The sequence below is a fragment of the Ciconia boyciana genome, chromosome 2 (assembly GCF_034638445.1).
Source record: "Ciconia boyciana chromosome 2, ASM3463844v1, whole genome shotgun sequence".
Lineage (NCBI taxonomy): Eukaryota > Metazoa > Chordata > Aves > Ciconiiformes > Ciconiidae > Ciconia > Ciconia boyciana.
This window is the reverse complement of record NC_132935.1, coordinates 144898310-144910391: the sequence shown is the minus strand read 5'-3', so window position 1 is coordinate 144910391 and position 12082 is coordinate 144898310. Positions and strand designations below refer to the sequence as shown.

The 12082-nt window shown below is 40.0% G+C and overlaps 1 protein-coding gene across 3 annotated transcripts in view; it reads left to right on the top strand.

Moving 5' to 3' along the window:
• The first annotated feature begins 4103 nt into the window (after positions 1-4103).
• RUNDC3B (RUN domain containing 3B) overlaps positions 4104-12082 on the top strand; it is a 54995-nt gene continuing 47016 nt past the window's right edge. For 2 of the 3 annotated variants that reach the window (XM_072851503.1, XM_072851502.1), the window contains exons 1-2: positions 4104-4486; positions 11286-11401. In XM_072851503.1, the coding sequence (XP_072707604.1) occupies positions 4383-4486; positions 11286-11401 (220 nt within the window). In that variant the 5' untranslated portion in view covers positions 4104-4382. Of the gene's footprint in view, positions 4487-9759; positions 9806-11285; positions 11402-12082 lie in introns of those variants that run through there. The other variant, XM_072851504.1, reaches the window with a different exon arrangement.

The window sequence follows — 12082 nt, the reverse complement described above, 5'->3', positions numbered from 1 at the left end:
TGAGGAAGTCTTACATGATATCTTGATATCAAGTTCATTTTCTCCTACTGCAAATCACAATACAATGTCAACTTGTTGTGGGTTAATCCTGGCCAGCAGCTAAGCCCCACACAGCCACTCACTCACTTCTGCCCAGTGGGATGGGAGAGAGAACTGGAAGGGCAAAAGTGAAAAAAATTGTGCATTAAGTTAAAGTCAATAGCCTCAAATGTCCCTGCTTCCTCCTTCTCTCCCTGAGCTTTTACCACTGAGCACAATGTCATATTGTACGGAATATCCCTTTGGTCAGCTGTCCCAGCTGTGTCCCCTCCCAACTTCTTGTGCACTCCCAGCTTACTTGCTGGCGGTGCAGTGTGAGAAACAGATAAAGCCTTGACACTGTATAAACACTGTTCAATAGTAGTTAAAATACTGGTGTGTTACCAGCACTGCTTTGGTAAGAAATCCAAAATACAGCAACATACTGGCTGCTATGAAGAAAATTAACTCCATCCCTGCCAGACTCAGTACACAACTTATAACTTGTATAGTAAGTTCATTCAAGTGGAACTAAACCTTGTAAATATTTAAATTGTTCAGAAGTGAAGTTTTAAAGTTGCAAACTGTGCTGAGACACAAACTCACTGATAAAAAGTCTGACTTTTAGACTTTATTTCCCAGTGTGTTTATCCCTTCAGAAAATAATTGAAGTGAATGAATTCTGTCAAATTTGAAAGGGGAGCACATCACAGCTTTTTAAATTAAGAATACCCTTAATAGAGTTTTTGCCACTTCAGTTATGCAAACAATCTGTTTAAAAGGCATCTTCTTATTGACTGAAAGCCAGTAAATCTAGAGAAACACTTCTGAGTCTTTTTTAGTTTGAGATGTAATGATTTTCATAAGGCATTGCTACCTGTAAATCCAAACTGATTTTAACCAATTAGTATTCCTCATTGCTGCTATACCAGTCATAGCTGCTGTATTTATTCATATAGTGACACTTCAAATTCCTACTTCAGTAATACTGTTTCTGAATATTGTAAGTAACGCGTTCCAGCTTCACATGGTTGAAATCAAACAGGAGTTAGTTCCCGGGGGGGGGGTATTCTTCTTTAGAATCACTCATTACTCATGCCCATGCTTTACAGAGACTGACTTCTAAGTGAAGCCGGATCCTCTGACACACAGAGCTATTGGTATCTTGATGTTTTAAAGCTAACAACATTGTTAGAGGGAACCAGTTGAAGTCTATGCATCAACTCACACGGACGCAGTATCATCAACAATATGGTGCATCCATATTATGCATTCTGTATTCAGAAACCTTAGAGCTGAAAGTACTTTTTCTTGTTAAATTAATTATAGGAATCATTCTGATAACAACTGTCAGATATGAATCAAAACAGTTTAGGCTGGAAGTGACTGACAGAAGTAATTTTTCTTCCTGCTCAAAGCAGGGCCTACTTGAAAGTTAGATCAGGGCATTCTGATTCTTCATCCAGTTAAGTTTTTAGTATCTCTGGGACAAACGTTCTACAGCTGCTCTGACCAATCCATTCCTGTGTTTGAACATCTTTGCTGTCAAGAATTTTTCCTAATATCTATCCCTTGTTGCAGCTTATGACAATTGCCCCTTGTCCATTTGCTATGCACTCCTCAGAAGAGCCTGACTGTTCCCTCTATCCTCCCATTAGGTAGTTGAAAACAATAAGATTTTCCCTTAGCCTATTTTCTTACAGAGAGGCATTAAAAATGCAAGAGTTACCACAGTAAATTTCCTGATAAATTTATTGAGCTTTCTTAAGTCTAAGGCAGCTGGTGATATTCAATTTATTAATTTTTTTTATTCTTTTGAAGTCTTCTGGAACCTTTTTACAATTACTGCTTTGATAAGACAGTAGTAGAAGATAAATTATATTTGAAAGGAAGCAATGATCTTTGAGAAAGTTAATTTACTTGAGGACTAAAACCTATCAATATTGAACCTAAAGCTTGATCCAACAGATAAGCCTGATTTTATTTTTATACTTGAAACAGATTTAAAATGAAAAGTTGCAGTTTCTGGAAACAAGGCAGAGGAGAAGAATAGAGAAGATAGATACTTTTGCTTTTGCTGTACGTAGGGAAGTTCTGTTGTTTGGGCTTTTTGTTTGTTTGGTTTTGCTTGTTTGTTTTTTGTAAAGTATTGGTAATTATCCACTATGTTTATCATAAGTTCAAGAACAACAGACCTTGCAGCTGAAGTCGCTCATCTGCAGAGATTAAATCTACTTCAGCCTCAGCTTGAACTTAATCAAAAGATTACTCAAGCTGCACGAATCTCTTAATAGAAACTACAGAGACAATGGGCCTCAACAAAGACTCTGAGAAGCAGAAAGAAACCCAAAGGCAGGCTCTTCATTTCTGAGAGTCAATAAATCACACATTCAACATTTTCCTTTGATTGTCTGAAAGAATGAGTAAAGAACAATAGCTTGTTTCAATCTTGTTCTAGTAGAGACATTTCATCCAAAAAATTTGTTACTCTTGCTTTCAGAGTAAAAAGTATATCATCCTTCAGGTTTACCTGTGCCCCCACTTCTTTTACACCGTTTCTGGAGAGGGGAGGAAGAGAGGCATGAAACAGAATGAAGAACTACCTCATAGTGAATTTGAATTATAATGTGTTTGGGGAAAAAATCCACTCAAGAAAGATGAAGCTTTACCTTTGGGAAGGCAGAACAGTTTACTTACCATTTGATACGAAGTTCAATGAAGATAAACATTAGTTCAAACTTACTCAGCTACATGCTGAGTGAGAGAATACAGCATATCAAGTAATATTGGATAATCTTGGAAGTTTTGGTAAATGGTAACAACACTTGAAATAATTTATTAAAGATCTTCTGATGAAAAAAGAGAGACATTTGTATGTACTACATATGAAAACACGGTCATCTATATGGAAATCTACTTTTTAAAAGTTCCTATGTCAACACAATTCCTCTTCAGGTAACATAATTGGCAGTCAATAACTGGACACAGTTCCCTGTTTGATAACATCTCTAAGAAATAGCCGCATATCTACAAGTGATATTTGCTGAGGAAACTGTAGTCCAGTGAGGAGTTGCATGTCAATAAGTAGAAATTTTTGTATTTCATTAATAGCTTGGACTTTAACAGACACATTTAGGAATATCGTGTGCATAACTCAGTGGAATAGAGAGTTGTGCCACAATTTATGTCACGATTCACCCTTGCTGCACACAAATAAAGTTATTTTCTTAAGCAGAAAGGGAACTTCCTCCCAGAAAGGAAGAAAAACAATCCATACAGCTTCATATCTCCCCAGCTATCCAGCCAAATCCACTCCTTCACACCCCGCAAAACACAATTAATTTACTGCTAGGTTTTCTTCAGAAGTGTTGAATCATCCCATCTTCCAGTGACTTGAACTTCATTTCATTCTGTTGTCTCTTGTACAACTTGACACTAAGGCAAAGCCCGAAACCCAGAGCTCTTCTAAGCATGCTGAGAAATCACACCTTTGTTTAGAGCAAGGACAAATGCCTGTACTTCGGTTGCAGAGTGAATGACCATTTCACTTGCATACTCCCACAAGTATGGCCTCTAAAGGTTACATATGCCATAAAGCAGCATCTAATGGTTCAGACCAGGTTTAACTCCAAGCCTAACACCACCACAGCCTATGAGCAGAGAAGTTCTCACATCCTAGACAGCAACTCGCTAAGAAGAGAGACAACTGGTAAGAATTTAAAGAAGCCCACAATTTCACAGACGCTTAGAGGGCTATAGAACTCAGTCGGGGGTCCTGAACCCCACAGGCACGTACCGAGAGAGGGGACACGAAGGCGAATGGGGGGAAAGGGACGTTTGGCAGAACAGGAGCGCAGAAAGCCTCCCACAGACACCCTCCTCCGCACCTGGCGGAGCACTCCCCCTTCCTCAGCGGGGAAGGCGACCCGGCGACACCACCACCCTCCCGTCGCCCCAGGTGCCGGCGCCTCGCCCGCCTCCTGACCGCTTCCGTTAGCGGCGCGCGCCCCTTTGAAGCACCGGCCGTCCGCGGCGCGGCGCCGCGCCCCTCCCGCGCGCTGATTGGCTGGCGGCGCCGGCGCTCTGCGGCGCTGTGATTCCGAGGCGCTGTGGCTGCCCAGCTGCCGGGAGCGGGGGGGGCCGAGCCGCCCCCGCCGCGGGGACCCCGGCGCTTCCTCGCCCGACCTGCCGCCTGCCTTGGGGCGCTCCTCCCGCGCGGACCGGGCGGTGGGAGGAGGAGCGGGGAAAACACGGGGGCCTCCTCCTCCTCCGCGTGCGGCGGCGGGCTTAGCATCCCCGAGACCAGGAGGCCGGGAACAAAGGCTCCGCGCCAGCCCCGGCGGCTCCACCTGCCCCCAGCGGAGATGGCGTCCCTCGGCTTAGGGGGGCTCAACGTCTCCGCCCGCAGGAAGAGCGTCCCATCTCGCAACGCCGCGGTGGAAAGGCGGAACTTGATCACGGTCTGCAGGTGAGCCCCTGGGCCCTTGCTCCGCCCCCGCCTGCCCTGCCCGAGGGCACCGTTCCTCTCGCCCTCCCGCCGCTTTGGCCGCTGGCAGCCCTGCCTGAGGGGACCGTTCCGCCTCCCCCCGCCCCGCGCAGGTGGCTCGCGGCCCCTGCTCGTGGCGGCCGCTCGGGGGCGGGAGCGCGGGCGGCAGCCCCGCCGCGGCCGGCGGCCGCCCTGTCAGGGAGGAGGCCGGGGGGTGCTGGCCTCCGGGGGCACGTAGCGGCGGGAGCGAGCAGCCTCCATCCTGACTCAGCTCCTTCGGGAGCGTTTGCGTGAGGGGCGTTCACGCGGCGGCCGAGGGGCAGGGACACATCTGGCATCGCCGCCGGGCGCACCAGTGCGTCGGGGCGTTAAATGGTCTTGGGGGGGGGGTGGTGTTTTCGGCACCTTGATTGTGTGCCTGGGCGAAAGGCGTGTGCCGGAGCAAGGCAGGGCAGACTAAACTCTCAGCAGTGTTGAACTGAGGTTTTCATCTTCGTGAAAACAGAATTGGTGTAGCGTCGATTTCTCTTAAATCTCTACAAATAGTGGTACGGCCGCTTTTAAAATTTAGACTTAATATATGTTGGACGTGCAGTGAAACCTAAAACTGTTCTTCCAAGCTGCTGTAGAAGTGGCTAACCGTGTGTTCTTGCTAACGCACTGGTGCAGCAAGAGCAGTCCCGAGGAGGCTGCGTTCAGGGGATATTTTTATCTCCAAAATCTAGATCAGGAGATCCGCAGTATAGGCTAGATCTACTGTATTCAAATTTTTTTTAGCATCTTAGTGCTGACCTTATACAAGCTTAATAATACTTACTATGGCTTTCCGTGTAAGCATTTCCAGTACTGTCATTGTTGAATTCATGCAGCAATTCACACACCAAGTGTGCAGTACTGACCCATTACATCATGGCAAACTTTTAAATATACGAGTAGGCTGGTAGCAATGACTCCGTTAGTTCGTCTGTTTCAATTGCTAAATTTTTAATTTATCATACTAATTTGAGTATTATTTGGAGAAGGTCTTCAACAGGCTCATATGAGCTATGATATAGTTTTAATTCTCACAAATGTTAATAATGTACCAGGACAACTATTAGATAATTTTGTACCCTCACTCTTTAATGCTGCAGCAGCGTTTTTAAAAACAGTTTAGGACCCCATATTCTTCCTTTTTTTTGCTTGTATTGTGCATTGTTAATGGATTTTACAAAGTGTAACTGTATCATCCGGCTACTGAAAGGAATTTGCTTCAATATTCCTTCAAGTCCTAGTATCTGGGTTTCAGAGTAGCATCAATACTATTCTGTCTTTTCCCAGGCTTTTATGCTTACCTCTACTATTACCTGTGAAAAAGATATGCAACAAAAACATAGAAAAAGAAGATTTTTATCAAACTTGCTGAAGCAGATCAAATAGAAGAAACAGAAGTTCTCAGTTTCACTATTGCTACAGAGATACAGATATTGCCAATCTGCAGGCTTGGGAAAACACCGGTTTTATCAAATAATAAGATAATTGTACAGGATATAAACAGTTCTTTTAAAAGGAGTATATTGTATTCTACAGAGCTTGCTATTTTTTTCTGCATCCTCATTTAAGAGGAACTCTTCTGTACTCTGTGCTGTTACATTTTATTTTTCAGTTTATTTATTTAATGTCCTTGTTCTGCAGTTGAAATGATGTTGTAACATATTTAAAGATGCTTAGAAATCAGAGGGAATTCAAACACATATGAAACAAAGAACTACCACAGAAACTACTTGAAATTGGCATATTTTAATTATTTTCAGTAAAACAATTCAATTTTGCTATATCTTTACAAAACCTGAAGTTACTAGTTTGTGAATACACCTTAAAATTTGGAAAGCATGGTGAGGAAAAAGGATTTGCGTTATGATGATGTGCATGCATTTATTTATATTTTTATTCTTCTGTCAGTGTAAGAGTAAATGTTTAAAATATTTCTGTGCTTTACTGTAGTTATTACACATTTTCTAATATTGAAAAGTGTTATTTGTTAGGAATAGCCAAATTAGTATCAAAACCAGTAAGATAATAGTCCTGTCCAGTCAAAATCCTATGAGAATGTGAAATATTTCTGGTAAAATAGCTCTAATGAATTGATTCAAATAAATTTGGTTGATATGGCTTGTTACCCAGTGAAGGTGAGAGATCACAAGGAAGATACTCTTCTGAATTACCATCTGTTAACAGTCTCTGATAATTTAATGAACTATTTTTGTCGAAGCCTCAATTTAGCAGATTTTTACTTAATAGTTAAACCAGGCTTTGGGTTTTTAGTCTTTTCTTACAGTGGTGATATCTAACTCCTCATGTGGATGTGGATAGTCTCTTATATTTACAGCTTTGGAAAGAACAGTTTGTTTCCACTAAAATACTGAGTGGCAATGTAGCCATGGGAAGTAACATAATTACTTAAGTTCCATAAACCAATTGCATGTGAAAATAGATGGTTATGTTTATGTAACTGCACAACAGTGATTTAAATTGCAATAACTTTCAGCATTTTTTTTGTTTGAATAAGTAATACATGTTCTAAGCTCTGTGTCTGTCCCTATGTTTTTTCCCTAAAGTTTGATGCCTTCCATTTTCCAATAAGTGGTGCTGGGATTTTTAGGTTGTTCTTTGTTTTGTTTTGTTTTAGTCTAATCTTCGCTAAGATTAATAGATCAAAGATCCATGTAGATATAGAACCACTGAAAAAATAGACACAGGCTTTGGAAGTGAGGGTCATAGCTTAAACACAGAATGTTAACACAGAACTGAACAACTTTCAGGAAATGTATTTTTAAAATAGTGATTTTGCTAATATGCATAAGAGCTGTTGCAGTGACTCTTAGCTGAACTGTCTGGTTTCATGTCCAAGCCATGTTCTCCAGCATAAGGGATATTAGTTTATAATCTTGGGGATTATTCTATATTAATAGCTTACGTTCTTTAAAATGGCACTTTAATGACATTTCCCAAATTGCAAGCTAAATAAATTTGACAGAATCCTTCCATTCATTTGAAAACTGAGAGGAGCAGAATCTGACAATGAAAAGTGACAAATTCATATGGCAGTCAAATTTTCTGCCTATTTGCTTTTTGATTAGAGGCTTGTTGCTGTTTTGGAAATAAGCCTATAGACCTGGGATATACCCACAAAAGGTTTGGCTTTGGTTTGGAATTATTAAAGAAATTTGGGAGACCTTCTTGTGCATCTTGCAAAACAGTGGAAGAACCTACCCCAAAAAGATTGCTATAAATCTTTCTTATTCAAGAATGTTTCCCTCTTACATGATTCAGAAGTTCTTTTTAAGATTGGAGAATGCTACTGTTTCTACATCTTTTTTTGGCTCAAGTAAGACTAGATTTGTGACAGAGAAGAATATGTAAGAATCTGAAAACATAGGAGTTCACAAAGGTCGTTTAGAAACACTGATATTGGAATCTTTCCAATGGCAGTTACTGTATTAAACAAACAAACAAACAAAAAAAACCCACAACAAAACAACCCTATTGCTGCAGTGACACAATGGAAAATGGTTGGATAAAAGAAATTTTTTTAAAGAGTCTTGAAACAACAGGTATTGGAGCTATATTACTCCTCCGCTCCTACAGTCCACCAAAAAGTTCATCTTAGAAAATTTGAAGTTTGTTTTGAAGCCACTTTACTTTGTCATGCCCTTTTGTTACAATTCCTCTGTTAACCTCTGAAGTGTAGGTAGACTGTCGCTCTAGAGTGTAGTGCTGCTGTAGTAGCCCAGTGGAGAGAAGATGAAGTTGGGAGCAACAAAGGGAAACAAGAAAGCTGCTCTAACTCTACCTACTTGGATTTTTTTCTTCATAGCTCTTGTGAGCTACTTTAGACCTGACCTTTTCTTTCTTGACTTGCAGTCCCCAAGTGGTTCCACATAACTGCAAGAGCATGGGCTTTCTTTGCTAGGGGGCTGTACACTGGAAACAACATGTGAGGCATCTTCCATGACTGAATAAAATTGCTTACCCAGTGCTTACAGTGTAACCTTTTTTCAAAGGCATCACTTCTACATACCTTAAATCCTTTTTCCAATCTGTGTGGTAAGCATGGTGAAGTGTGAATATCATGCAAAATGTGTTTGTGACTTTTAACTTGCACTTAGAGACATGTTTGCCTCTCTGTAGTGCTGGAGAAAAAAGAAAAAAAAAACCAGCACAGGAGTATTTGGCCTAAGAATTTTTTTAAATATCCCAAAAAATATTTCTGGTCAATCAAATTTTGCCTGGTAGCACTGTTATCTTCCTGGTCTATGGAAATAAGGTGTACATACTTGCACTCCCTGTCAGTTCTCGTAAAAGCCAATTTCAGCCAAACTTGACATAGCTATAAAGGTTGTTTAGGTTTTGGGTGAAAGTGTAGAGTAGAGAGATGGAAATTAATATTTCTATGGAGAGCATGGTGGCAGTAATATAAGCACTTAAAAGATCACCATTAATGATGATGAGCTGTTAGACTGTCTTTTCTAATCAGACCCTAGGTATTAAAAAATTGTCATATCCTCAAAAACTAGATTTTTTTTTTCTTCAAATGAATTGCAGAATGCTTTAAAATTAAAAAAAGAAATTACTTATCAGTGATTTTTAGAAGTGTATGTGAATTGCTCTTAAGTGTTTTTTTTCTTGAATATATCTCCATTTCCGAATATGTATCCCATACAATATTAACCAGTGAACTTTTAACTAGGACACTGAGTAGAGGAAAAATAGGCATAGCTACCTATTATACACTACTTTGTTTTGCGGTTTATGGATGATTGTGCCATGATCGTGTCTCTGAGTTTTGAGATTATATTCCTATATATAGTCCAGTATATTACACTGCTAACTCGCTGTCTCTCTTGTGTATTATCCATGAGTGAGTGATATGCTGCACCTTCTCTTTTTCAGATCTGCATGGTGTGGGAGGAGTCTTCTTGTTACAGTTACTACTGACTTGGTCATGGCATTGCTATAAGCATTTTTTTTTTTTTTTTCAAAATTAAGAAGTTTTTTAATAGATAATTTCACAGCTCTTATATAGCTTTGAGGAAACAATCATTACTGCCATTAGAGTAGTCAATAGCAATGATACTGACTAGGTAGAAATTTACTGGTGGGCATGCATGTCTCTCACTTACTCAAAATTGATTAAAAACTTGGAGGAGTTCAAAACTGAGTCGTAACTTGGCACTGCAGAAGAAGCTTCCTCCCCCACCCTTCTCACTCCTCATTCCTGTCCTGCCAAAACCACTACAACAATAGAAGCCTGCAGGAAAGGTAGGATGGGGCGTCTTTATTCAGAAGTTTACTTAGTATAACATAATTGAGTTGAAACTCTTGAAATATATATGTCAGTTCAGTTTGAGCATAATTAGTCTTATTTAGTAAATGAGCATCAGGAGGCTGTGCTGACTCCACTAAGGATGCAGTTAAGTTACTTTTACAGTACAGAGCATTTGAAAATAGTACTGCTGGTTTAAGGAGTCTCATTCCTGCTCATGCCTGTAGTATGCTGCTTCTGCAGCTGTGCCATAGAACTGTTTGTGTTGAGATGCCGTGAAGCATATTTACTATGAATGTATCCATATTTAAGAGTCATTCCATCCCTCCTTCTCTCAAGTACTAAAAATCTAGATCAGTTCATAGTGAGCCCCATAAAAAGTAGAACTGGCACAACTGAGGGAGTAATGTGCTCAGGTATAGGGTCTGGGATGAGCAGGCAGAGTGAGAACTTCCTAAGCTGGTACTGTTGAAGTTTGGGTGTTGTGAAAACTATCACCTCAGGCTCTGGTACGGCTCCATTAATACAAATAAAGATTGTTGCAAAAAACACAATAAATGCCTCAAAATAAATGTTACTTTCAAAGTTGAGGACATATGAAACTTGCCTTGAAACTGAAAACTGAAGAACAAGGAGCAGAAAGGAAAGTAAGAATGGATTATGATTAAAAAAGGGGAAGGCAAGAGAAAAGTCAATTTTTGTCATGTTTCTTCAGGTTTAAACTACTTCTTCTGAATAAGAAGGAAATTGTGTAAGTGCAGGTGTAACTAAGCACAGCTAACATTGGCTAATTGACTAGTTACATCTTGTCTGCTTTTTACAGTGGCTTGATTCAGCCTTTCCAATTTCAAATGTTAGATCATTTAAATTGATAGCTTTTCTGGCATAATAATGAAGTAATATGATGCTGAATAGAGATTACCTCCATTCACAGGGAAATCAGCCTGTACAAGTTAATGCACAGAGTTAACAGTGCATAAAAATTAATTGTTTTATAATATGTTTAGATTATTCTTGCATTAGGATGAAATCACAGTGTTCTCATAATAGGATAAAGTTTATACTTCTGATTCTTGGGCATGGATTTTGGGAATAAAAGGAGCATTGAGTGAAATGTCAAGCAAAAATCATGATGTTTAGGATTACAAAGAGAAATTGATGTTGGATGCTTTGCTTGTTTTTCTACAGCTTTATTAAAATAGAGAAGAGGAAAATAATTAGCTCACTTCTACATAGAAAGTGTGGAGATTTTTGTTTTCTTTTTGTTTTTCAGGCTTTATGCCTAAGACCAGCAATGATTTTATTTTCCAGGCTATTTCTCAATGTGGTATGTGTTTGTGTTGCTCTGACTGAGCTTGAAATCGTCAAGGTAGTTTTCTGGTTTCTCCTTGTTTGGTTTATAGAAACTACTGTCCTGCTATTAGAGGACCAATAGCTAACCATATAATTTATGATTGTCCTGTACTTTTGCTCTAGGTTTTCAGTCAAGACTCTGATCGACCGTTCCTGTTTTGAGACTATAGATGATACTTCCCCTGAATTTAATAATTTTGCAGCCATTCTGGAACAGATTCTAAGTCATCGACTGAAAGGTATGTTAATTAACTTCCTTACTGGTGATGTTTTTGCCATGAGAATTTATTTATATGAAACCAGCGTACATCTGTAGAAACTCCTTGATGCTGAATTAAAATGCTGGCTTTCTTTGTGTGTCTGTCCCTTTGCTGTTACCTTCCTGATTGTTTGCATTACTGTGGAAAAGTCAAGGAAATGTTTTTTGTGAAACATGTTTCCAATGTTCTTGTTGGAAGCCTTCTCGGCTGGTAATTAAGCAAGCAGATGTTGCCATGGTGCTGAGCTCTGTCTGCTTTTCTGCTTTATGATAAGGCTGTGTCCTAAAAGTCTGAGTCTGAAAGACAATTGTAGTGTTTTCTGCTTTAACAGAAGCTATAGGTAGCATATCTGTGGTGCTTTTCTTTCTCCCTTCCCTGCTTTTGTTGCCTTCTTTTCTAGATACTGTGTTTAGGTCCTTTCATTCCCATCCTCCCACCCCTGTAGTGAAGCTGGTTTTTGCTACTGGAATGTAACGGTTCTGAATTATATTGCTTTTGAGAAAGGTCACTTGTTGATTCTCCTCTTGTATTGGAGTCAGATGTTGTTCTAATTCAAGAAAATGTCTGTTTGCGTTTTCTGATTGTTCTAGAGGAAGCTGCTTTGCTAAAAGAACAGAGCGTGCCTTAGCAGTAACAGCACTAGAAAAGGACTTTGGAAGC